The 26,348-nt window shown below is 36.4% G+C and overlaps 1 protein-coding gene across 1 annotated transcript in view; it reads right to left on the bottom strand.

The window, feature by feature from the left end:
* Positions 1 to 26,348, bottom strand: part of LOC123545525 (uncharacterized) — a 52,536-nt gene that overhangs the window by 15,189 nt on the left and 10,999 nt on the right. The window contains exons 3-6 of the mRNA XM_053549778.1: positions 22,103 to 22,215; positions 11,074 to 11,246; positions 5,632 to 5,800; positions 4,358 to 4,738 (exon numbers count right to left, since the gene is read on the bottom strand). Of these exons, the coding sequence (XP_053405753.1) occupies positions 4,358 to 4,738; positions 5,632 to 5,800; positions 11,074 to 11,246; positions 22,103 to 22,215 (836 nt within the window). The remainder of the gene's footprint in view (positions 1 to 4,357; positions 4,739 to 5,631; positions 5,801 to 11,073; positions 11,247 to 22,102; positions 22,216 to 26,348) is intronic.

Genomic DNA, 26,348 nt, shown 5'->3' on the forward strand with positions numbered 1-26,348 from the left:
ATAACCTGTTCAATATTTCGGCACTCAATGTTTGTGGCCTTAAAAGGCGAACTATGTATCCAGAGTTTTCTTCATTAGTAGATAAATATGATATTTTTGGAGTGGTCGAAACAAAACTTGATGAACACGATGTAATAGAAATGAATAATTATGAATTTATTAATAAGCCTCGAAAACAGAAATATCTAAGGAAATCGGGCGGTATAGGCGCTTTTATAAAATCTGACATCGCTAAATATTGCGATTTTGTTGACAGTCAGTCTGATTATATTTTGTGGTTGAAAATTAAGAAAACATTGACTGATTTAGATCAAGATATAATATTAGGTTTTGTATATGTACCACCATTATGTTCCAGATTCTACAATGAAGACGAATTTGATATTTTTGAAACAGAAATTGCATCTTTTTGTAGTACATATGAATATGTTTATATTGCTGGAGACTTTAATGCGCAAACATCAGACTTACCTAATCATAGACTAACGAATAAAGTCCATTTGGTTATATTAAAATCCAAAGAATTACTATTACACAACTGCACATTGTGACATTAAAACAAAAACAAACGCACATGTTCTACAAAGCTATTTAGTAGGTCATAAACTTCCAATAATACCTGTATTATAGTATATAAATAGAATATTTATAGTCTATTTCAAAAATTACCCACAGTAAAGTGTATATCAAAACTATTAATCGGTCAAGTCATAATGAGTTTCAACATAGGCTATATAATTGGTGATTACATTTTTACAACATTTCCCCCTCTCCCTCTCTCTGTTCTTATTACATAGTTTCCTTCTGTAAGCATTCAATTTTTTCACTCAGTTATTTTGAGCAATTGATTGTTACTTAATGTGTCTTATTTTCTTTTTCCAAATTGTACCATGCTATATGTAAACCTTTTTTTTTCCAATGTACACACAACAATCACCATGTCATGTGAATCTGTGTAATTGTATCGCATTGTATACTCATATAACTGTAATGGTTTTTTTGAGTTAATAAAGGTATGTTCTGTTCTGTTCTGTAATATGAACAATCTTTGTAGAAAGTCACACAAGGACCATTTGTGTGGATTTTTTTTTAAAACCTGGCCAGCAGTTTCATACAAGAAATTTTTTTAAAGTTTCTACTATATACATACACAGGGAAAAGTGACCACGCCCCCTGGCGGCCATGTTTTTTGATGAAGTGGAATAATTTGAACAATCTTGGTAGAGGGTCACACCAAGACCATTTGTATAAAATAATTTTTAAAAAATGGGCCAGCAGTTTCACACAAAAAGAATTTTAAAGTTTCCACTATATACATAATTATAGGGAAAAGTGACCATGCCCACTGGCAGCCATGCTTTTTGACAAGTGTGTATAACTTGAACAATCTTGGTAGAGGATTACATAAGGTCCATTTGTGTGAAATCATTTAAAAAATCAGACCAGCAGTTTAGAAGGAGATGTCATTGGAAGATTTTTCTACTTTTAGCTCTGGTGGCCCCTATGTGCAACCAAGCGAAGTGTTTGAATACTTTTGGTAGAGGACCACCCAATGAACATCCAGGCCAAGTTTCATCAAAATCCATTCATTGGTTTTGGAGGAGATGTCATTTAAGCTCAAATGTTGACGACGGACTGACGGACGGATGCACAATGGACGATGGACACAGCATGATCAAAATAGCTCACCATGAGCACCTCATGCTCAGGTGAGCTAAAAATAATACATGAAACAACATGTATTAACTTCTTTCTTATTTTTAAATGTGTATCTAAATATGTACATGTATCTTACACCTTTTTGTACTTTACTTATTCATTAAATCATTTTATTTATGTTGCTTGTCCTTTCTGTGGGCTATAAATAACCCTCAACGATATGTTTTGACACTGATTTAATAGCATCATTACAGATTCCATTGTACAAATCAGCATTTAAAACATGTTTAAGCTTATATTTTTCATCCATCAAGAGTTGACATTTGGAATAGTTGGTAAATAACAAGCTCACAAATTTCAGTCATTTCTAGGAAAGAGATGTACTAATTAATCATGTTTTAGACATTTTATTGTAAAAACAAAAAAAAAACATCTTAAAATTTTGTCTGCATGTTCATAATTAATTTTATCGAAATATCACAAAATTTATTAAATACCAAAATAATTTTGTATAGGTATCATTAGTAAGTGACAAATGCCCAGAAAGTTGAGTATTCTAGTCTGTGACCTTGACCTTGGAGGACATCTTCTCAAGATGTTGAACATTTGTACAAAGCTTCAGTGGAATGATGGACCACTGAGTTGTTTAGAAAGTGTCAGCTGAGAAACCAATTGTTTCACACTAATGGTCAACTTAACTATTTCTATATGCCTCCCTTCTAAGGCATGAAAAAACAATGTAACACAGTAGTAATATCATATACAAGAATATTTTTTTTGAATTGTATGATCCCATTTTAACTGCTTTCATAAGAAAAATAGCATTTGGATAAAATAACTAACCCAAAGCCATTATCAAAATTAATCCTTTTCGGACTATTTGGTCACATTTCTTAAAATACTCTGATACAAGGATTTCAAATAAAATAATGATGATTCATATTTTCCATCCGATTACTTATTTTTCATTAACAATTTCTGCATTCTCCGCTTGTTATGACTTTGCTTTGCTTTTGGTTTAGCTCCATTTTTCAACAACAGTATTTAAATTACACAATGGCGGGCAGTTAAAACTAACAAGCTTTCCTGGTAGTACATCAATTAACCTGTTCTCTGCTAGTAATTGCCAACTTCCCAACATGAATCAAAGGTAGAAGATAATTTCAGACATAATGTCTTTAAACAATTGTCAAAGAGAACATATGCCTCATCCGTGGAAAAGAATTTTCTGTTATAGATAAAGGATACCAAATTGCTTAGGTTAATAGGTTAGGAAAATATGTATTTACACAGAAATGTTCGCTATTAAATCATTACATGTCCACCACCCTAATATTACATTTGTCTAGAAAGAGCTTGCTTACCTTACAAACAGGATATTACTACTGTAAAGCACATATTTTCGCTGGGTCAAAATTTCGTGAATTTGAAATTTTGAGTATTTTTGTGAGGTTTAATATTTGCGAAATTGTTAAAATGGTATCCTACTTTAATCTGAATTATACTTATGGTAAATATTAACGCAAGGATTAATTTTCATGTGGTGTAGGGCCTCGGGAATATAGCGAAAATTAAACCCTCATGAAAATTTCTGCTTTTACAGTATTATAAGCTGAAGAACATTATTTGATGAAATCAGAATGTCGTTAGAAAATAATCATGATTACAGACTATTTTTGAAGAGTAAATGATTAAATTACAGTTACATGTAATCAGATGTCATGATTACAGATAACTTCTGTTTACTTGAAAAAATGTAATCAGTTACAACTGATTAAAATTACATTTAACAATTACCACATCTCTGAAGAGGAGGAAAGCATACTTATAGAAAATCTTAAATTCTAGCATCTTAGACTACAACGATGATTGTTGGATTTCATGTGATTCTATTTCTTGCTAAAATGTTTCTGTTATCTCACTAGTTAGCAAATATTTTTTACTCTCTTATCAAAATCTACATACTGGCTTTGACAGGGTTTTGGGCCTTTAATACTCCTAACTGATGTGAGTTTATCCAAAAATCTGCTCGACAGAAAATATTCCAATTTCAATAACTTTTTGCTATTTTGCACAATGTTTTCTCAATGTATGAAAATGAAAAGGTAAAGTAACTAACCTGATGCACTTCTTAATTTGATATATGTGTGTGTGTGTTCGGGTACGTCTTTTTCAACAATTTTTCAGTCATATAAACGACAATGTCTACTTGTAGCAGTGGGCACAAAGCCCAGCTTTATAGTGCTGCCTCACTGGAATATCACGCCATAGACACGTGGCATGATACCTCACCCAGTCACATTATACTGATACCAGACTGACCAGTCCTAGCACTATCCTCTTAATGCTGAGCACCAAGGGAGGAAGCTACTAGTACCATTTTTTACGTCTTTGGTATGACGCGGCCGGGAATTGAACCCACGACCTCACGCACACGAAAAGGACACTCTACCACTAGGCTATCGAGGCGGTTATATAAAACCAAAAATCTTAAACTTGATTTTCATGAAAAGCCTATTGTTCTCAGTGACACCTTGACTGAATTTGTTCTCCATCACTAAATTATGCATGGAAGTTGTCAATTATATGTAGAGATCAAGTATTTGCTGATACAGAATCCAACACTAATTTGGGTTAACTGACTGATGCTATATCTGAGAAACTGTTCATTTAACCATAATCAACCAAACAGTCCTACCTGACATTGATTTCTCAACTAAGAGTTTTCTCCCTTTGTGTTCTGACATTTTCCATACTGCATCATTTTGTTTCTGGAACTTCCTGTTGTCATGCAGCTTGCTTTCTAATCTCAAATTTTCTGCTGTTCTATTCATTTTACTTTTTATCACATCTACAGCTTTGACTTGTGCAAATATATCTGCTTTGTTCTTCTCTTCTTCTTCATCCACATAATCTTCACCGATTTCACCAGTTAATTCTGGATCTAATCTTAGTGGCTTGTTGTTCTTCATTCTTTTCATTTTACCGTAGCAACCACTTTCTGACTGCCATGACAGAATTTGTGGTAGAAAATCTAAGTCTAAAAACTCGACAAATCCCAGACTTGGACACACAAACACTGCAAACCACAAAATAAAAGATTCAGTCATTTGTTTACAGAATATAAATCTTTAGGAAACTATAAAATTATTGTGAAGACTGTATCTGTAAATAAATTCTGCAATTCTGTCATTTACTAAGTACAGCCCAGCACTAAATGTCAAAAATGGCAAAAACTGCAAAAGTATTATTACCTGCTGGGCACTAATTTTTGTGGAAATAACAGTTGAATAAATCCCAACAAACAAACAAAATGGTCTTAAGGTAGTTCTGCACGTTTGGATCGAAATTTGTTCTACAATGTAGAATTTGATTAAACTCTGATTTTTCAAAACTTCAGAATACACCTAGAAAATTCAGCAAATAAAAAAGATAGGGTGGTGTGCTTGATTTTTTGCTAGACTGATTTGAAATATTTCATAATGGGAGTCTATGGGAAAATCATAACTTTCATAACATTTTTGCAAATAGAAATTTTTCTACAATGTAGATTTTGATGAAACTTCTCACAGTTGTAAATAAACACATGGCCTGTAATTTGGTGAAATAAAATGTATAGGTCTGTGTGCTTATTTTTGAGATATTTGACCAAAATTAAAGTGAACCGGACATTTCACGCTAATTTAAACAATTTTTTTTTTAATTTTTAACGTGCCATATGTTTTAATATCATATTTTCACTTTAAAAATATAGCAACAGTGCCGTTGTAATAAATGTACTCACAGGTTTCGATTAAATCATAAAATTATTTTCATTTCCGTACGCTGAATCCAGGTTTAATTCTACGTTTTCCAGAAAAATGACGTTACGCCATCACTTCCGGTTTATCAAACGTGCAGAACTACCTTAAATCTTAAAATTTGAAATCCATAAATTCACAGCCTAACTATTAAAGTTTCCAAAGTACATACTTTGTTCAAGAAAAAGATCCTGGATTGCCGGAATTACCCCATTGGAAAATTTTGCCACAGTTTCTCTCAACTGAATGTAGTTATTGGAACAGAGTTCCTGTCTCAAAGTTGTCAAGTCACCACGTCCTAGCTCAAAAAGTCGTGCCTGAAGCTTCGCAGTACAACCAGCCTGTCAAAAAGATGCAGCTCACTGTTAGATCCACAAAGTCATAAAGGTTTTCGTGAAAGATTTTCTGATTTTAGCTCTGGCAGCCCCTAAAATCAGTTAAGCTGAGTTATTTGAACAAACTTGGGAGAGGTCCATACTAGAATTCTACATGCTAAGTCTTGTAATGATCCATGAACAAGTTCAGGAAAAGAAGTTTATCAAATGTTTTCCTAATTTTACCTCCAGCAACCCCTAAAAAGGGCAAAGTGGATCCATTAAAAAAAAAAATGACAGAGATCAATACAAGGACGCTACAAACCAAATTTGGTGAAAATCCATCAAGTGGTTCATGAGAAGAAGTTGTGTACAGGTTTTCTTATTTTTAGCCCTGGCAGCCTCTTTATACAGCCAACTGAAATCATCTGAATGAAATTGAGAGATGTCCATCCAACAATGCTACAGAGATCTGATTAGTTGGTCATGGGAAGAAGTTTTTAAAGGTTTTTCTATTTTTAGCTCTGAAGGCCAGAACCGTCTGAACAGAAAATGACAGCAGTTTGCAACGAGATGCTACAAAGCAAGTTTGATGTAATTCTGACTAGTACTTTCAGAGCAGAAGATGTTTAAGTAAAAATATTGATGCAGAAAGATGGACACAAAATGATGTATGAAGGATGCTAGATCATGCACCTATACTAAAAGCTCTCCCTAGACAAAGTTAAGGTGAGCTGAAAAGCTGCTATTTACCAGCCTAACAGTTATTTATAGTGTTGTGTAATAGGAATGGTAGTGTCTTCTGTTTTTAAAGAGATATCATAAAGTATAAACATATAAGCAAACATTAGCAACCAGCACTATGAAAGCTATATCATTTGCATAACCTGATTTTCTTCAAGTTGCGTTTATCTGAGTGAGGAGAACATTGCTAAAATCTTCCCCTTGCTCTGAAAAATGTGTTAATTTTCGCTTCTATAGTAATTTCAGAGTCAAATATTTGTAATTTCTGACTAATGAATATGAGATAAGTACTTGTTACCAATTGGCAAATTTCAAAATTTGCTGGGCACATTTCAGAAAGCTTCTTTTGGAGACATCAGCGAATAGTCAAGGAAGGCTAGTAACTTTCTGACATTTTACTAAAATATTCTGCTTATGTCAATATGAACTTTGAGTTCATTAGCTAATGTACAAGGACTGTTCAAAAATAACGTAAGACTTCTGCTGTCAAAAGCCACCAGTGATGTAAAATATATTATTGTAATTTGAAGTGTTTGTGCAATTTGATCATATATTTTTCACAACATTTCCAATGATAAGGGAAGCACAAAAAATGTTTAAATTACTACGGCTACAGATCTGAATTTGCCTCCTAGTGTTCTCACTGATAGTCATCTAAATAACCGAAATTAAGCCAAAGTTACCTAAGTAAGATATCCAGAAGACATGCACTGAAGTGTGCCATCATTCAAACGTTTAAGGCAAAAGAAAATTATGTTTTAAACCAAGTTTATTGAAGTTTAGTGCATGTTTAGTTGTCACCATACCACATAGAAAATTAAACAGTTATCAAGATCTGTAGATAATTCAACTACTATTCAACTACATATTAAAACTAGAAAATGCTTTTGTAAAAAAGCGCATGTCTCCCCCAATGCAAAGTCCTATAGGCAAGAAGTCAATAGGAGTCAGGAGCGAAAGTCAAAGAGACACTGAATGTTGGCTGCAATAGGGATCATCTACTTGGCATGTCCAGTCATGCCGCTAAATTTCAACACTCGTGGCCTACTGGTTCTCAAGTCACTGATCAGGCTCCTGTGACCCTGACCTTTGATCAAGTGACCTCAAAATAAATAGGGGTCATGTACTCTGCATGTCCAATCATCCTATTAAGTTTCAACATTGTAGGTCAAGTGGTTCTCAAGTTATTTCCAAAAAATGATTTTACATGAACAGGCCACTGTGACCTTGACTTTTAATAGACTGACCACAAAATCAATAGGGGTCATCTACTCTGCATGTTCAATCATCCTATGAAGTTTCAACATTCTTGGTCAAGTGGTTCTCAAGTTATTGATCGGAACTGGTTATCAATGTTCAGGCCCCTGTGACCTTGACCTTTAACGGAGTGACCCCAAAAACAATAAGGGTCATTTACTCTGCATGAACAATCATCCTATGAAGTTTCAACATTCTGGGTCGAGAGGTTCTCAAGTTATTGATTGGAAATGGTTTTCCATGTTCAGGCCCCTGTGGCCTTGACCTTTCACAGAGTGACCCTAAAATCATTACGGTTCATCTACTCTGCATGACCAATCATCCTACGAAGTTTCATTATTCTGGGTCAAATGGTTCTCAAGTTACTGACCGGAAATGGTTTTCAATGTGCGGGCCCCTGTGACCTTGACCTTTCACAGAGTGACCCCAAAATCGTTAGGGGTCATCTACTCTTTATGACCAATCATCCTATTAAGTTTCAACATTCTGGGTCAAGTGGTTCTCAAGTTACTGACCGGAAATGGTTTTCAATGTTTGGGCTCCTGTGACCTTGACCTTTAATGGAGTGACCCGAAAATCGATAGGGGTCATCTACTTTGCATGTACAATCATCCTATGAAGTTTCAACATTCTGGGTCAAGTGGTTCTTAGTTATTGATCAGAAATGGCTTTCAATGTTCAGGCCCCTGTGACCTTGACCTTTGACGGAATGATCCCATAATCAATAAGGGTCATCTGCTCTTTATGACCAATCATCCTATCAAGTTTCAACATTCTGGGTCAGGTGGTTCTCTAGTTATTGATTGGAAATGGTTTTCAATGTTCAGGCCCCTGTGACCTTGACCTTTGACAGAGTGACCCCAAAATCAATAGGGGTCATCTACTCTTCATGATCAATCATCCTATGAAGTTTCAACATTCTGGGTCAAGTGGTTCTCTAGTTATTGATCGGAAATGGTTTTCAATGTTCAGGCCCATGTGACCGTGACCTTTGACGGAGTGACCCCAAAATCAATAGGGGTCATCTACTCTTCATGACCAATCATCCTATGAAGTTTCAACATTCTGGGTCAAGTGGTTCTCTATTTATTGATCGGAAATGGTTTTCAATGTTCAGGCCCCTGTGACCTTGACCTTTGATGGAGTGACCCCAAAAACAATAGGGGTCGTCTACTCCAGCAGCCCTACAACCCTATGAAGTTTGAAGGTTCTAGGTCAAATGGTTCTCCAGTTATTGCTCGGAAATGAAGTTTGACAGACGGACGGACGGACAGGGCAAAAACAATATGTCTCCTGGGGGAGACATAATAACCAACCATAACTGGCCACTTAGTTATAGTAATAATAGTATGGATTTTTTTCTTTGTTCTGCTGTTTACTAATCTTTTTTTTTACTTTTTCAACATACCAGTACATTTTTTTCCCTCTTTCATTTTTCTAATCTAATGATAAGACAAATTCTACATTATTTTTGATCAGCCCTCCTATTGCCTTGAAAGGTCTATAGAATATTGTATAAAAACCAAATGAGCCGTGCCATGAGAAAACCAACATAGTGAGTTTGCGACCAGCATGGATCCAGACCAGCCTGCGCATCCGCACAGTCTGGTCAGGATCGATGCTGTTCGCTTTTAATGCCTACTGGAATTGGAGAAACTGTTAGCGAACAGCATGGATCCTGACCAGACTGCGCGGATGCGCAGGCTGGTCTGGATCCATGCTGGTCGCAAACCCACTATGTTGGTTTTCCCATGGCACGGCTCAAATGCATTTAAGGGTGCTGCAAAGAACATCCAGACAAAGTTTCTTAAACTTCCACCACACAGTTTCAGAGGAGATGCCACTTGTAGAAAAGTGTGGACAATTTTTTTGTTATTTCCTTTTGATAGCTTATAGGCGACTAGCCCATTAACCCTTTCATATAGTGAAACTACTGTTTTCTTTTGTTCTCTATACTACTAGATACCTCCTAAACCTTAAATGTTTGCTCGGACCGAAGACGGATGGTGAGTGATCACAACAGCTCACCCTTAGTACTTTGTGCTCAGGTGAGCTAACAAGAGCGGTCCATAAGACAGCACACTCGACTTTTCTCGGTGCTTGACTCTGAATTAGAGCTTTGCCAGCAAAAACTTTATAAAACTTAAGGGCCTAACTCTGTCAAAATTCAAATCAGAGTTATGAGGATTGTATCTCCTGTTGTTTTTTTTTTGTTTGTTTTGGGTTTAAAGCCATTTTTCAACAGTATTTCAGTCATGTAACGGCGGGCAGTTAACCTTACCAGTGTTCCTGGATTCTGTACCAGTACAAACCTGTTCTCCGCAAGTAACTGCCAACTTCCCCACATGAATTATCAGAGGTGGAGGACTAATGATTTCAGACACAATGTCGTTTATCAAATAGTCACGGAGAACATTCGCCCTGCCCGAGGATCGAACTCGCGACCCTGCGATCTGTAGACCAACGCTCTTACCTACTGAGCTAAGCGGGCGGGCTTTATCTCCTGTTGGAGACTTTGATAGTAAATAACTTTTTTAAGTTCCATGTCAATAGCTTTGATAGTAACAGAGATATCTGACTTTATCAAAAACTTTACCCGATGCGGACGGTGACACCGACGCTGGGGTGAGTGCAATAGCTCTACTTTGTCTTCAAAAAGTCAAGCTAAAAAGTGCTTTGCATCACTTTTATATGAGATCACTGTCAATTAAATGCTTGGGATGAGGTACCTGAAATGAAAATTTTTTCAAGTATCTGTACTGTTCATGAAACAGCTTTTCATGGAGGGTAACAATTAAAATGGTGTTCGCCCTTCAATCATGATTGACAAAATCTGCAAGAAACAGCTGACAATGATAAAATACCATATATATGGCGCATAAGGTAACAAGAGCTGTCCGTAAGACTTTTTTCAGTGCTTGACTGAATTAGAGCTTTGCCAGTAAAAGGGGCTTAACTCAATCAAATATATATTTGACTTTATCAAAAACTTTAACCAAAAAATTCCAAGTTAAAAAGGGGCATAACTCTGTCAAAATTCAAATCAGAGTTATGGTGATTGTTTCTTCTGGTGCAGACTTGGATAGTTAATATTAAACTATTTTAAGTTTCAAGTCAATAGCTTTGATAGTAACAGAGATATTTGACTTTATATCAAAATCTTTAGCCAACGGCGATGCCGACCATGGGGCGAGTGTAATAGCTGTACTTTTTCTTCGAAAAGTCAAGCTAATAAAACTTTATAATGCCAGCATAGTTTTTTTCATCAATGTTATATAACACACCATCAGAAAACATACCTTATCAGCTAGCATAGTCCACAGAATTTGATGAGTGATGCCATATCCCAGCAACCCTGGGGCTGTCATTGTATGTGCACATATACTGCTGATGTCACATGATTCCCCATGTGACTTGTGAGAACCAATCAGCTCAGACATACATCTATCACTTGTTTCTTCATCAACAGACACTGCAAGAAAGAATAATTTAGTGCATGTTCAAACATAAGGAACTGGGTCTGTAATTTGATCAAAAATATTATTCTCTTGTGTATCTGAAAAATGTTCCAAACAAAAGATCCTAAATTTTCAAAATGAAAATTTACACATTTCTGCACAATTTTGCACAGATCTGTCACTTTTAAGGCATACATTATCCCTTTTACTGCAGGAACCCTGACATACATAATGTTTGTTTTGAACCACTGGCAATGTCTGAAGATTGAAATCAAAAGTGGACGTACAATTTGCAGGGAAAATCCAAAATTCCTCTTCAAAAAATTGTAGATCACCGATGACCTGTATCATTTCACTGAGATTCAATGGCAGTTAACCCCATATTTTCTTTTGAGACAGAACTTTCCAATCAAGTAGGAATATAAGAAGAAATGGTGCTCTTTTAAAATGGTCGTATCATCTCTAAGTGGTCTTACATGTATAAAAATTATAATTCTTAATCCTTAATCATAAACTGTTTGCCACTTATCTCTGAAGTCACAGGCTAGAGACAAGTCTGGGCCAAGACTTTGCTATTTCAGTGCAACTTCTCTAAAGTCATGAAACTAAATTCTTTTTCAATGAAAAGTCCAACAGAAAATTAATGTAGACATGGTTTCAAGTAAAAGGTGGAAGTTGCAAAGTAAAGGTGGGGTGGGGTGGGGTGGGGTTGGGGGTGGTGGTGGGGGTCAGGCTCTTAACCCTTAGCCTGCTGGCGGCAAGTGAGTTTGCCTTTGCATCCGTGCAGGCTGATCATGGTCTGCACTATTCACTAATCAGTCGGTAAATTTTCAGTAAACACCACTTTGAATAATAAGTAATGCTGCCCAAATTAAATGATAGACCAGTCTTAATATTAGAAATCTAGCAGAGTGAAGGTAAATGAAATCCCTGATATTTATGCAGAAACTAAATGCTTCATTATTGTTACCACTGTAACAATTTCTAACAAAATTATTTAGGTTACCCTAGAAAAAAAATCACTTGCCTACATCAAGTTCAAGTCACACTTAAAGGCCTTTTACTCAGACATATGTGCAAATCAAATGCGACTGATCCTCGCCCTTTATTAATTCGTAAACATTCTCAAAACAAGTACACTTTCTACTGAAACAAAGTTTGGACAAGTGGTTACTTCTGGTGCAGACAATTTCAAGATCTATTGCCGCTTTCCTTAACATGTAGCTAAAATTACCATACTGATGAAACGTTTAAGCAAGAGATGAGAAAATTCTATGAAAATAAGTTTTTTTTCAAGACATTAATATTGTGGCAAATCCTTGGATAAAGAAAAAACATCTAACTGGCTCTTTTCTACTTTATTTGCAAACATTTTTTTTTCTTCTATTTTTGGAAGTAGTGACTCTGATGCTAATGATCTGCAATCTTAGCCTTGGTCTCAAAATAAGCTAACTAATAAGATGCCCGCCAGAAGCCAGTGACTATATATTTCATAAGCTGTAAGATTTTGTCTGTGGTAAAATAACCTCTAAACAAGGAAGATGCAAAACTTTGCAGACGAACACTTTACTAAACACATAACAAGATTATACCACAAAGTATATTTTTTTATCATGAAATCAACTTTTTTTATGAAAAGTACATGTACATAAAGTAAGTCTAACAACTGCGAACCACAGTAATACAAAGCAGTAGTTTCCAGGCTTTTACTTGGGAATAAGTATTGAAATATTTAAGAGAGATATTTTTAGGGAGAAAGCCTACGATTTATATTGATTTAGTTTTCTTAATTCCTGAGTATGTATGCTTTGCTTTAACTGTGCAGCTTTTTCAATATTATTTCAAAAAGAAATAACATCTTCTCCCTAATATCATATTAGGCTTCATGAAACTAATTCATTTCTATCTTTATTTCTTACACAACTGTTCTTTTGTTCTCCATGGGTTAGTAACCAAAATGAATACCTACATACCATACCTGCACACGTGCACTGTCACAGGTATCATACCATACCTGAGTACGTGAAAAACGTATTAGATGAGTTCAAACTGTAATGTTTATTTAATGCCATTTTAGACAGTATCTGTGTCAAATAGCATTCACAAATAAATACATTCTTTTTATATATTGTATATTTTGACCTTTAAGTTACGGTTGGCATGTTTTCCTCTACAATAAGCTTGACGTAAATTCACCGCTCAGTACTCGAAATCAAACTATACAGGGAGAAATACACATAGCATACATATACCTCGCTTTTGGCTTACAAACATTTGTCATTGTGTGCAATATAATTATGACCTTTTTGTGTTGGTTCACAGTAAAACCTAACTCACTCACTCACTCATCGTGTACAAATCTTTACCTATGCATCTATTATACTGTCATAAAATGCAATGTGGCTTAAAGTATCATTAGTAATAATGATACTATAATAATAATTATAACTAGAAAATGCTTTTGTAAAAAAGCGCATGTCTCCCCCAATGCAAAGTCCTATAGCCAAGAAGTCAATAGGGGTCAGGAGCGAAAGTCAAAGAGACACTGATGGTTAGCTGCAATAGGGATCATCTACTTGGCATGTCCAGTCATCCCGCTAAATTTCAACACTCGTGGCCTAGTGGTTCTCAAGTCACTGTTCAGGCTCCTGTGACCTTGACCTTTGATCAAGTGACCTCAAAATAAATAGGGGTCATCTACTCTGCATGTCCAATCATCCTATTAAGTTTCAACATTCTAGGTCAAGTGGTTCTCAAGTTATTTCCAAAAAATGATTTTACATGAACAGGCCACTGTGACCTTGACTTTTAATAGACTGACCCCAAAATCAATAGGGGTCATCTACTCTGCATGTTCAATCATCCTATGAAGTTTCAACATTCTGGGTCAAGTGGTTCTCAAGTTATTGATCGGAACTGGTTATCAATGTTCAGGCCCCTGTGACCTTGACCTTTAACGGAGTGACCCCAAAAACAATAGGGGTCATTTACTCTGCATGAACAATCATCCTATGAAGTTTCAACATTCTGGGTCGAGAGGTTCTCAAGTTATTGATTGGAAATGGTTTTCCATGTTCAGGCCCCTATGGCCTTGACCTTTAACAGAGTGACCCTAAAATCGTTAGGGGTCATCTACTCTGCATGACCAATCATCCTATGAAGTTTCATCATTCTGGGTCAAGTGGTTCTCAAGTTACTGACTGGAAATGGTTTTCAATGTTCAGGCCCCTGTGACCTTAATCTTTCACAGAGTGACCCCAAAATCGTTAGGGGTCATCTACTCTGCATGATCAATCATTCTATTAAGTTTCAACATTCTGAGTCAAGTGGTTCTCAAGCTACTGACTGGAAATGGTTTTCAATGTTTAGGCCCCTGTGACCTTGACCTTTGATGGAGTGACCCCAAAATCAATAGGGGTCATCTACTCTTTATGACCAATCATCCTATGAAGTTTCAACATTCTGGGTCAAGTGGTTCTCTAGTTATTGATCGGAAATGGTTTTCAATGTTTAGGCCCCTCTGACCTTGACCTTTGAATGAGTGACCCCAAAACCAATAGGGGTCATCTACTCTTCATGACCAATCATCCTATGAAGTTTCAACATTCTGGGTCAAGTGGTTCTCTAGTTATTGATCGGAAATGGTTTTCAATGTTCAGGCCCCTGTGACCTTGACCTTTGACGGAGTGACCCCAAAATCAAAAGGGGTCGTTTACTCTTCATGACCAATCATCCTATGAAGTTTCAACATTCTGGGTCAAGTGGTTCTCTAGTTATTGATCGGAAATGGTTTTCAATGTTCAGGCCCCAAAATCAATATGGGTCGTCTACTCTTCATGACCAATCATCCTATGAAGTTTCAACATTCTGGGTCAAGTGGTTCTCTAGTTATTGATCGGAAATGGTTTTCAATGTTCAGGCCCCTGTGACCTTGACCTTTGATGGAGTGACCCCAAAAACAATAGGGGTCGTCTACTCCAGCAGCCCTACAACCCTATGAAGTTTGAAGGTTCTAGGTCAAATGGTTCTCCAGTTCTTGCTCGGAAATGAAGTGTGACATACGGACAGACGGAAGGACGGATGGACAGTGCAAAAACAATATGTCTCCTGGGGGAGACATAATAATAATAATTAGGGGGAGAAGAAGATCATCATTATAATTATTATATGCATTTTAGCTTTTGTGATCGCATAGTGCACATGTCCGTTGCGTCGTGCGTCAACATTTGACCTTGTTTACACTCTAGTTCTTTCATTTCGAAAGCAATCCTAACCCAATTTTAACATAATGTGTTTGGCCATAAAAACTCGACCAGCTGCGATTGTGACTCTGATCTGATTCATACTTCCAGAATCATTATTAAATATTGCGAAAGAATGCAAGTCCATGCAGAATTCCAGTTGCCATGGTTACCAGCTTGAATAATACTTTAATAATTCATTAACAAGAGACCCAAGTGGGCCTAAGCCGCTCACCTGAGGCCGACTTTTACCTAATTAGATCTTGCTTGTGACAAAGTATTAACTTTAAAAAAGAATTAAATTAAAAAAAAAAACAACTTTAAATCAGAAAAGACTTTTAAAAGTATTTCTATTTTTAGCTCTAGCGGCCCTAAAAGGGGCCAAGTGCCCCCATTTGAACAAACTTGGGAGAGGACCATATAATTATGCTACTGCCAAGTTTGATGAAGATCCATCAAGCAGTTATTTAAAAGGTATTTCTATTTTTAGCTCTAGCGGCCCCTAAAAGGGGCCATGTGCACCCATTTGAACAAACTTGGGAGAGGACCATATAATGATGCCACAGACCAAGTTTAATGAAGATCCATCAAGCAGTGCATGGTAAGAATTTCTTAAAAGGTATTGCTATTTTTAGCTCTAGCAGCCCCTTACAAGGGGCCAAGTGCCCCCATTTGAACAAATTTGGGAGAGGACCATAATGATGCTTCAGACCAAGTTTGATGATCCATCAAGCGGTTCATGAAAAGAAGTCATTTCAAGGTATTTCTATTTTTAGCCCTAACAGCCCCTAAAAGGGGCCAAGTGCCCCCATTTGAAAAACTTTGAGAAAGGACCTTATATTGATGCTACAGACCAAGTTTGATGAAAATCCATCAATCGGTTCATGAGAAGAAGTCGTTTAAAAGTATTTCTATTTTTAGCTCTAGCGGCCCCTAAAAGGGGCCAAGTGCCCCTATTTAAACAAAATTTGGGAGAGGACCTTATAATGATGCTACAGACCAAGTTTGATGAAGATCCATTAAGCGGTTCATGAGAAGAAGTTGTTTAAAGGTTTTTCTATTTTTAGCTCTAACGGCCCCTAAAAGGGGCCAAGTGCCCCCATTTGAACAAATTTGGGAGATGACGTTATAATGATGCTACAGACCAAGTTTGATGAAGATCCATCAAGCGGTTCATGAGAAGAATTCATTTAATTAAATGTTTTTCATTTTTAGCTCTAGCAGCCCATAAAAGGGGCCAAGTGCCCTGATTTGAACAAACTTGAAAGAGGACCTTATAATGATGCTAGTCCATCATCATGCTACAGACCAAGTTTGATCGGTTCATGAGAATAAGTCGTTTAAAGGTTTTCCTATTTTTAGCTCCAGCAGCCCCTAAAAGGGGCCAAATGCACCCATTTTAACAAATCTGATAGAGGACCTCACAAGGATGCTACAGTCCAACTTTAGTGTTATTCTGACATGTAGTTTCAGAGGGGATGATGTTTAAGTAAAAATGTGGACAACGGACGACGGGCCATCCACCCCATACTAATAGCTCACCCTGAACCTTTGGTTCAGGTTAGCTAAAAAAGATTTCAAAGAAATGTGGCACAAAGGATCAGCTAGAGACCTTCTGTGAAAAGTGCTAAAATAATATATCCATGCAAAATTCTGGTTGCCATGATAACAGACTGGAAAAAATAATGATATATCAAAAACTCATCATATTTCAAAATAATTTGGTACCTACAATCAGCAAGAGACCTACTGAGAGAATTATTGAAAGAATTCATGTCAATGCAGAATTAAAGTTGCCATGGTAAAATGTATTTTACAAGATTTACGTATAACAATTTTCTGGCTGAAGTTAAAGAAATTCCCACAATCATTTTTTTTTTCTGACTTGGGGAAGGAAAGACTTATTAATAAATGAATTATAAAAGCTAACAAGAGGGCCATGATGGCCCTATATCGCTCACCTGTTATCATTGCACTTGAAGACAAGAAGGTCCTCAGAAAAAATATCTAAGTCCAAAGGACAGGAACAACAAAGGAAAGAAATTTAACCAAAAAGAAAAACAAAATTCTTACAAGGTACAGATATGTCAAAATTCACCTAAAAATTGGAGGTACCAGCCATGTTGTACCACAGAAAAGTGGTCTCGGTTTTTCCCTACGGCCAATAATAAAAAAGTTACTAAAAATAGGCTATTTATAGTAACGTAAAAGGGAAGTAATTCAAAATAAAATTACCGGGTATTGTAAGTTAACAAAAGAAGGATCTGCCAAATAAATCTGTTGACATAAATGAAATTTCAGATCAGTATCTTCATTAGTTACGGAGATATACCCATTTTAATTTGAAATAAAGGGAGGTAATTTGACATAAAATCAGTCCATAGTTATCTACCCTGATTGGCTCGGTCCAACTAATGACAATAATGAAATTTCAAATAAGTCCTGTAAGTACTTACTGATATAAATCCATTTTGACTACAATCAGGGGAGGTAATCAGATATAAAATAACTCTGGAAACTACGATTGGATCTGATTTGTCATGGAATCCGAGATTTAATGTTGTTGAAGATATTTTGTAAGCTTGTATCAAATAAAACCATAAATGAAGTCTCTATATGGCTGCAAAAGCCAAAATAGCCAATTTTGGACATTTAAGGGGCCATAACTCTGGAACTCATGATGGAATCTGGCCAGTTTAAGAAAGGAACCAAGATCTTGTGGTGATACAAGTTGTGTGCAAGTTTGGTTAAAATCAAATCATAAATGAAGTTGCTAATTTTGGCCCTTTCAGGGGCCATAACTCTGGAACCCATTAGGGGATCTGGCCGGTTCAATACAGGAACTGAGATCTTATGGCAACACAAGTTTTGTGCAAGTTTGATTAAATTCAAATCATAAATGAAGCTGCTATTGTGCAGACAAGGGCAAAATAGCCAATTCTGGTCCTTTCAGGGGCCATAACTCTGGAACCCATAATGGAATCTGGCCAGTTCAAGAAAGGAACCAAGATCTTATAGTGATACAAGTTGTGTGCCAGTCTGGTAAAAATCAAATCATAAATAAAGCTGCTATTGTGCAGACAAGGTCAAAAGAGCTGATTTTGGCCCTTTCAGGGGCCATAACTCTGGAACCCATTATGGGATCTGGCCAGTTCAAGAAAGGAACCGAGATCTTATTGTGATACAAGTTGTGTGCAAGTTTGGTTAAAATAAAATCATAAATGAAACCACTATCGTGCAGACAAGAAATTGTTGACGGATGCACGGACACACGGATGGACGGACGGACGACGGACGACGGACGAAGGGTGATCACAAAAGCTCACCTTGTCACTATGTGACAGGTGAGCTAACAAATTAATATGACGTTTTGTAAGTCAGTTACTTACCTCTTAGATCGGTGTTCATGAATTGAAAATTATACCCGCAGCTGTGTGGTAATATCTTGAGCGCTTTGCGCTCTCGATGTCACAATTCACACGAGCGCAGGTATTTTTAATTCATGAACACCTCCTACTCTGTTAGTGACCTACACATACAAACAAAGGACAGTTCCAGTTTTTGTCGATATATATTTCATCTAACTCCTCACCCTATTGCTATCCTATTCAAACCAAGGTCAAGTGCTCACAAGCAGTATCACAAACAAAATGCACGTGGTCTATTGTGTAAAGTAGGTCAATCGTATCTGACAGTCCCAACTGGACAGACATTAATGACTGACAGTTTTGGATCAGTCCATTATCATTAGATCCACAAATATCATTTTCAGTAAACCATAAGTAGCAATTGTCTACTTGCCAAATCTCTAATTATACCGAGATGCTATGCTTATTTAGCTAAAAGTAGGTCATGAATAAGACAGTGTTTTTTAAACAGTTGATATGATTTAGACTTTTACTTTTTTATATGAATATATTTCTTTGGTACAAAAATACATGTGTAAGAATATTTGTAATCTGTATTTGATGTGCTCATAATAATATTATGATATTATGATAATATCAATCATAAAATACAATCCACTAGGTACAAATAACAAACGACCACTATTTTTGACTTGCTTCCTTATTCAAAAGTTTTATTCTAGCCATAAAACCGACACTTCTTCATTCTAAAATAAATTTAAATTTCAAAGAAAAATCTGAACCACCATTTTCTTGCTTTCATACATAGCATCAAAATTCTACTTGTATTCTATATTGATTCTCTGAAACTGATCCGTAAACATTTTCTAAAAACTAAGTCACCCACTAATAAAGTTCTTGAGTTTTCCATGGAATGTCTGTGAAATTCCATGGAACCTTTGACTGGAGTATTCGAACAGATTTCCAGAGTTTGGTATAGTATACTGCAGAAAATTGTGGAAATACTTGCAGGGTAAATTCCAGAGATATTTTTTTTGTCATTTATGGAACTTTTGTCATACTCTATAATATTGTGCAATAACCCATACAAGTTCATGATTTTGGCCTGTATGTGATCATTTTGCATTTTAAACACTAATGGAAAATCCTCTGCAATAACCATCTGCAAGTTAAAAGTGTCCGATTAGATTTTTGTTAAATGCACACACACCATATGCTGTGAACAAAGATCATTTTCGCCAAAATACTGATTAAATTAACTGAATAAAATGGTCTGATGTTTACAAAATCCCCTTGAAGCATTTTTGTTATTTTAGCATTACAGTGTAACTTCCGAAAACCGGACCTTCTGAAAACTGGAAACCTTTGAAAACCGCACGAAACTCAAAGTCCCATTTTTTTTCTGTTCTTATTTCTATATATTTTTAACTTCTGAAAACCGGAACTCCCGAATTCTGAAAACCACACGATTTTTGAAGCACCGTTTATATTTTAACACTAAGATTGACTTCCGAAAACCGAACAGCAAAATTGTTGCTGGATTATAAGTGTCACCTGATAATCCAAAAAAAATGTGTCAACATCTTCTTTCGTTTATCTATTAGCAGCACGTGTTTATTTTGACACCTTGTATAATCACAGTGATTATCTGATGCAAAAGTAAGGAAGTAATTAGCGATTATTTTCATTTGTATTCAATTTATGAAAACATGAAGAATTAAATATCTTACGTGTTAAAACCTTTCTTAATGTTTGAATGAAAGAAAGATAGGTGTTTTAAATGATTTATTTACATCGATTAAACTATGCATTATCAACAGTAATTAAAATTTAATGTTGACAACTCAGGACTCCAAAGATGGTAAAATGTAAGTGGAAAATGTTTGCATAAATGCTATTACTAAAGTTATGTTGTTTCTTTTTCTACTTGTTATTTATGTATTTATTATCCTTAACGTTTGTAATTGATTATTAATTAATTAATTAATTTCTTTATGTGAAATTGTAAAATTAAAAAAAGATAATAATCTCCTTCATCCTACAAGTAGGAAAACATAACTCTTTTGTGCACCATGTCCACTTTGCCTACAAACTTCCAAACTTCTGAATTCCGGAAACTTCCAAAAAACGAACTTTTAGGCTGGTCCGGAGGTCGTTCGGTTTTCGAAAGTTACACTGTACTTGTTTTTTGCAATGACTATGTACACCATCCGAGTAACACAAAATTAGCATATTTACGAGTTAATATATTGTTCCATATACACACCCTTACAGAATTTACAGTATTAACTTTGAATAATATAAATTCTCATTCTAAGGCTTACAAAATTCCAAAATCTACACAACCTATTTACCTTAGTCTTTCAGTTACACATTCGAAAATTGCTTCTAAAGATCAGTTGATCTGATTGGCTGAACTTGATCACTGTGTTTAAAAACGCTCTGAAAATGGCAGAGTTCATAAAATTTCTGAATTTTCCAAAGTTATAAAACCAGTGCTCTATTTCCCGGTGTCCACGAACATTGTGTGAACATTTCGAAAGACATTCAGAGTAATTTCTAAAGTTGTACAAGGAAAAATATTTGCAAACACTCTGGACATACTAGATAAAATAGGTATATTTCCAATCCTTTTCCATCGAAATTACCTACTTTCAAAATTTTTGCATCTGTCCACGTTTTCCACATTTACTCTGGAATGGAATATACAGCCAGAAGTGACCTTTCTTTTACCACACTGACTCCAAATCCAATACTATAGCCTAAAGTATTCTGCAGTAATTGTGTGGACCCTAAGTAACAGTGAATCAATAACTTTAACCTTGGCCCCTATCATCCTATATGCAATTCTCACATTCTATTACTAGACATAAGCTAACTATACAAGTTTCATTTCAATATGTCAAACCAAACTCAAGGTAATGAGTTAACACCATTTTTCTATTTTTAGTAACTGTGACCTTCAAACTTAGGAGGCTTGGCCCAAGCCTTATTATTGATATAAGCTTCATATCGCCTAAGTTTTCTTTTTATTTTGCCCTATCTTGAGTTTTTTTCTTCTTCATTTCTGTTAGCTGCTAAAGTAATTAAAATCTGAATGAACTTTTTCCTTAATCTTTAAAATCCTAAAGTGCCAATTTTCACCATGAGATAGCTGTTTTACCAGAACCATAAAATGTTATGACAACAGAATTATATGATTTCTCAGTTATAGTATTGCCTGTTTTCAGGGCAGCTAAAACAAACACAGACTGTCATTACCTGTTTTCTTAGCTGTCAGGTAAGTTGATTTGGACCAAGCATAGGTTATATTGACCTTCCGGCGATGATTGTCGAAGATATCCCAGGAATCATTTATGATATAGCTCATCTGACTGAAAACAGAAAAATGCAAAAATGGTCATTACAACACTTTTGAGAACAATTTATAACTAAAGGCTTAACCCTTACCCTGCTAAATTTTTATTATGAACTTGTCCATCTTTCAATTTGGACAGTACCATTAACTGTTAAAAGGCGTGCTTACCAAGAAGATAATGACAGAATGGCAAACAGGCTTCACTTATGTGCAGTCTGATCATGATCTACACTGGTCGCAAACGCAGAATCAATTCTGCCCAGCATGATTAAGGTTAATTGGAAACATTTATCAGACAGCTGTTTATTGTAAAACGAAATTGTACTATTCGAATCAGTTACTAACAGTAATTTTTGAATGGAGCCCTATCTCTACTGACAATGATATAAGTACATGGACAAATCCACTGAAACTAATGCAGACACCTTATGAAAATTTCATTTTAAGCCTAAAACAAGAGCTGTCTCCATAGGATGACACATGCCCCCGATGGCACTTTGAATGAATAGTTATGGCCGATGTTAGAGTTTAGGACCTTTGACCTACGGAGCTGGGTCTTGCGCGCGACACGTCGTCTTACTGTGTCACACATTCATGCGTAGTTATTTTAAAATCCATGCATGAATGACAAAGATATGGACTGGACACGCCCATCTATGCACTATCATGAAAAATGACATTTAACGTCTAAGTGTGACCTTGACCTTTGAGCTACGGACCTGGGTCTTGCGCATGACATGTCGTCTTACTGTGGTACACATTCATGCCAAGTTATTTGAAAATCCATCCTTGGATGACAAAGATATGGACCGGACACGCCCATCAATGCACTATCCTTTAATGTCTAAGTGTGACCTTGACCTTTGAGCTACGGACCTGGGTCTTGCGCGCGACACATCATCTTACTGTGGTACACATTCATGCCAAGTTATTTGAAAATCCATCCATGGATGACAAAGATATGGACCGGACACGCCCATCAATGCACTATCCTTTAAAGTCTAAGTGTGACCTTGACCTTTGAGCTACGGACCTGGGTCTTGCGTGCGACACGTCGTCTTACTGTGGTACACATTCATGCCAAGTTATTTGAAAATCCATCCATCGATGACAAAGATATGGACCGGACACGCCCATCAATGCACTATCCTTTAATGTCTAAGTGTGGCCTTGACCTTTGAGCTACGGACCTGGGTCTTGCGCGCGACAAGTCGTCTTACTGTGGTACACATTCACGCCATGTTATTTGAAAATCCATCCATCGATGACAAAGATATGGACCAGACACGAAAATTGCGGACAGACTGACAGACCGACAGACTGACAGACCGATGGACCGACAGACGATTCAAAAACTATATGCCTCCCTTTGGGGGCATAAAAAAATTTTCAAAAAGAAATTCTCTGATAATACCAAACAAGAGCACAGCAATGCAGAGCAATATATGCCCAAAGGTATGACCTTTGACCCCCTAAGTGTGACCTTGACCTTGAAGCGAGCCAACTGAAACATGCACTCTGGCACAAATGTTCACCACATTGAGAAGACATACACTCTGCCTGTCATCTTGATGTGGTGAACATTTGTGCGAAGTTTCTTTAAAATTCTTCAAGAGTTACAGAGCGGACACAAAACAAAGTCATATGACCTTTGACCCCTAAGTGTGACCTTGACCTTGAAGTGCGCCATCAAAAACATGTGCTCTGCACATCATCTCGATGTGGTGAACATTTGTGTCAAGTTTCTTTGAAATCCTTCAAGGGGTTCTAGAGTTACAGGGCGGGCACGAAATAGCTAAGGGACGGACGGACACCGGCGTCTTAACAGAATATGTTCCTTCGGGCATATAATAGAAATAGACTGTAATGAAATCAAGAAAATATATTTGTTGGATTTTAAGTCAAAGTGACACGACTGAGGACATATGGCAACTTTTTAGCTTTAAGGGAAGACCTAACGTGGCCCTCCAGTTATTTTTCAGGCACATAATGGCATCTGTATGAAACCATCAGCCTCTCATAAGCCAGCTTGATGTCTTACTAACTCGGAACCATTCTTAGCTCCCTACAGAGTTCCAAACCTGCAGCAGAGATACAGGCATGTGATGTGAAGTCAGCAACATTAATCACTGAGCCACAGCGGTACCACAGAAAAATAATCTCATAATAAGCAAACACTTATATTAAGTAAAAGAAGCATAAAATCTGTCTATAGATAAAACATCTCAAATCTGCAAAAAATGAACACTAAAATAAGCTGAGCTTGTGTGTGCAGAAACCTAGATAAAATTCCTTTGATCATGCAAGTGTTTGCATGTTATCTCTAAAACCTATTTTCTAGTTACTCTGGAATAAAGAAAAAATGACCCAGACTTGATGAACAGTTACAGGATGTCAGGGAGAACAAAAATGTCAATCCTCATTAATGTGGATGCTATCTATTCTCCAATCTTATTGTGGTGATATACGGAAAGCAATAAATGCAACTACAAGTAATACAGTATGGTATAGTGATTTTGGAGCAAATTCTTCACAAAATGTGAGTTTTCCTGCTCATTTTTGACAGAAATCCCAACCCCATCCCCTAAACAAGAGATCACAGAGTGATCTTGGCGCCCACCAATGTGCCATTTTTGAGTGTTCCAAATTTCAAGACTTATTGACTAGCTCAAGGTCAAATTTCATTTCTGTACACAACACTGTGCATGTGGTCCAAATTTGAAAGCTGTAGCTTGAGAAATGTGAAAGTAGGTCACTAGATCAATTTCAAAAACAAAGTTCTTTCTACACAAAACTATGCATGTGCATCAAGTTTGAAGGCTGTAGTTTGAGAAATTTGAAAGTAGGTCACTAGGTCAATCTTAAGGTCAAAGTTTATTTCGGTACACAAAACTATGCAAGTGGTCCAAATTTGAAGGCTGTAGCTTGAGAAATGTGAAAGTAGGTCACTAGGTCAAAATCAAGACAAATTTCATTTCAGAACACAAATCTATGCATGTGGTCCAAATTTGAAGCCTGTACCTTCCTAAACGTGAAAGTAGGTCACAAGGTCAATGTCAAGGTCAAAGTTTCTTTCGGTACACTATCCTATGCATGTGGTCTAAATTTGAAGCCTGTAGCTACAGAAATGTGAAAGTAGGTCACTAGGTCAATCTTAAGGTCAAAGTTCATTTTGGTACACGAAACTATGCAACTGGTCCAAATTTGAAGGCTGTAGCTTGAGAAATGTGAAAGTAGGTCACTAGGTCAAAATCAAGGTCATATTTTATTTCGGAACACAGAACTATGCATGTGGTCCAAATTTGAAGCCTGTACCTTCAAAAATGTGAAAGAAGATCACTAGGTCAATGTCAAGGTCAAAGTTTGTTTTCGGTACACAAAACTATGCATGTGGTCCAAATTTGAAGGCTGTAGCTTGAGAAATGTGAAAGTAGGTCACTAGGTCAAAATCAAGGTCAAATTTCATTTTGGAACACGAAACTATGCATGTGGTCCAAATTTGAAGCCTGTACCTTCAAAAATGTGAAAGTAGGTCACTAGGTCAATGTCAAGGTCAAAGCTTTTTTCGGTGTACAAAACTATGCATGTAGTCCAAATTTGAAAGCTGTAGCTACAGAAATGTGAAAGTAGGTCACTAGCTCAAAATCAAGGTCAACTCATGTCAAGGTTCATCTTGCCACTCAAAACCATATATATGGTCCAAATTTGAATGTTGTAGGTTATTGACAAGAAGATTTTAAAAGCTTTTACCCTATATAAGTCTATATGAACAATGTGACCCCCAGGGCCGGGCTATATTTGACCATAGGGGGATAATTTGAACAAACTTGGTAGAGAACCACTAGATGATGCTACATTACAAATATCAAAGCCCTAGGCTTTGTAGTTTGGACAAGAAGATTTTCAAAGTTTTCCCCTATATAAATCTATGTAAACCATGTGACCCCGGGGCGGGGCCATATTTGACCCTAGGGGAATAATTTGAACAATCTTAGCAGAAGACCACTAGATGATGTCACATACAAAATATCAAAGCCCTAGGCCCTGTGGTTTTGGACAAGAGGTTTTTCAATGTTTTTCCTATACAAGTCTATATAAACCATGTGACCCCCGGGCGGGGCCATACTTGACCCCAGGGAAATAATCTGA

Source organism: Mercenaria mercenaria, chromosome 1, assembly GCF_021730395.1.
Source record: "Mercenaria mercenaria strain notata chromosome 1, MADL_Memer_1, whole genome shotgun sequence".
NCBI lineage: Eukaryota > Metazoa > Mollusca > Bivalvia > Venerida > Veneridae > Mercenaria > Mercenaria mercenaria.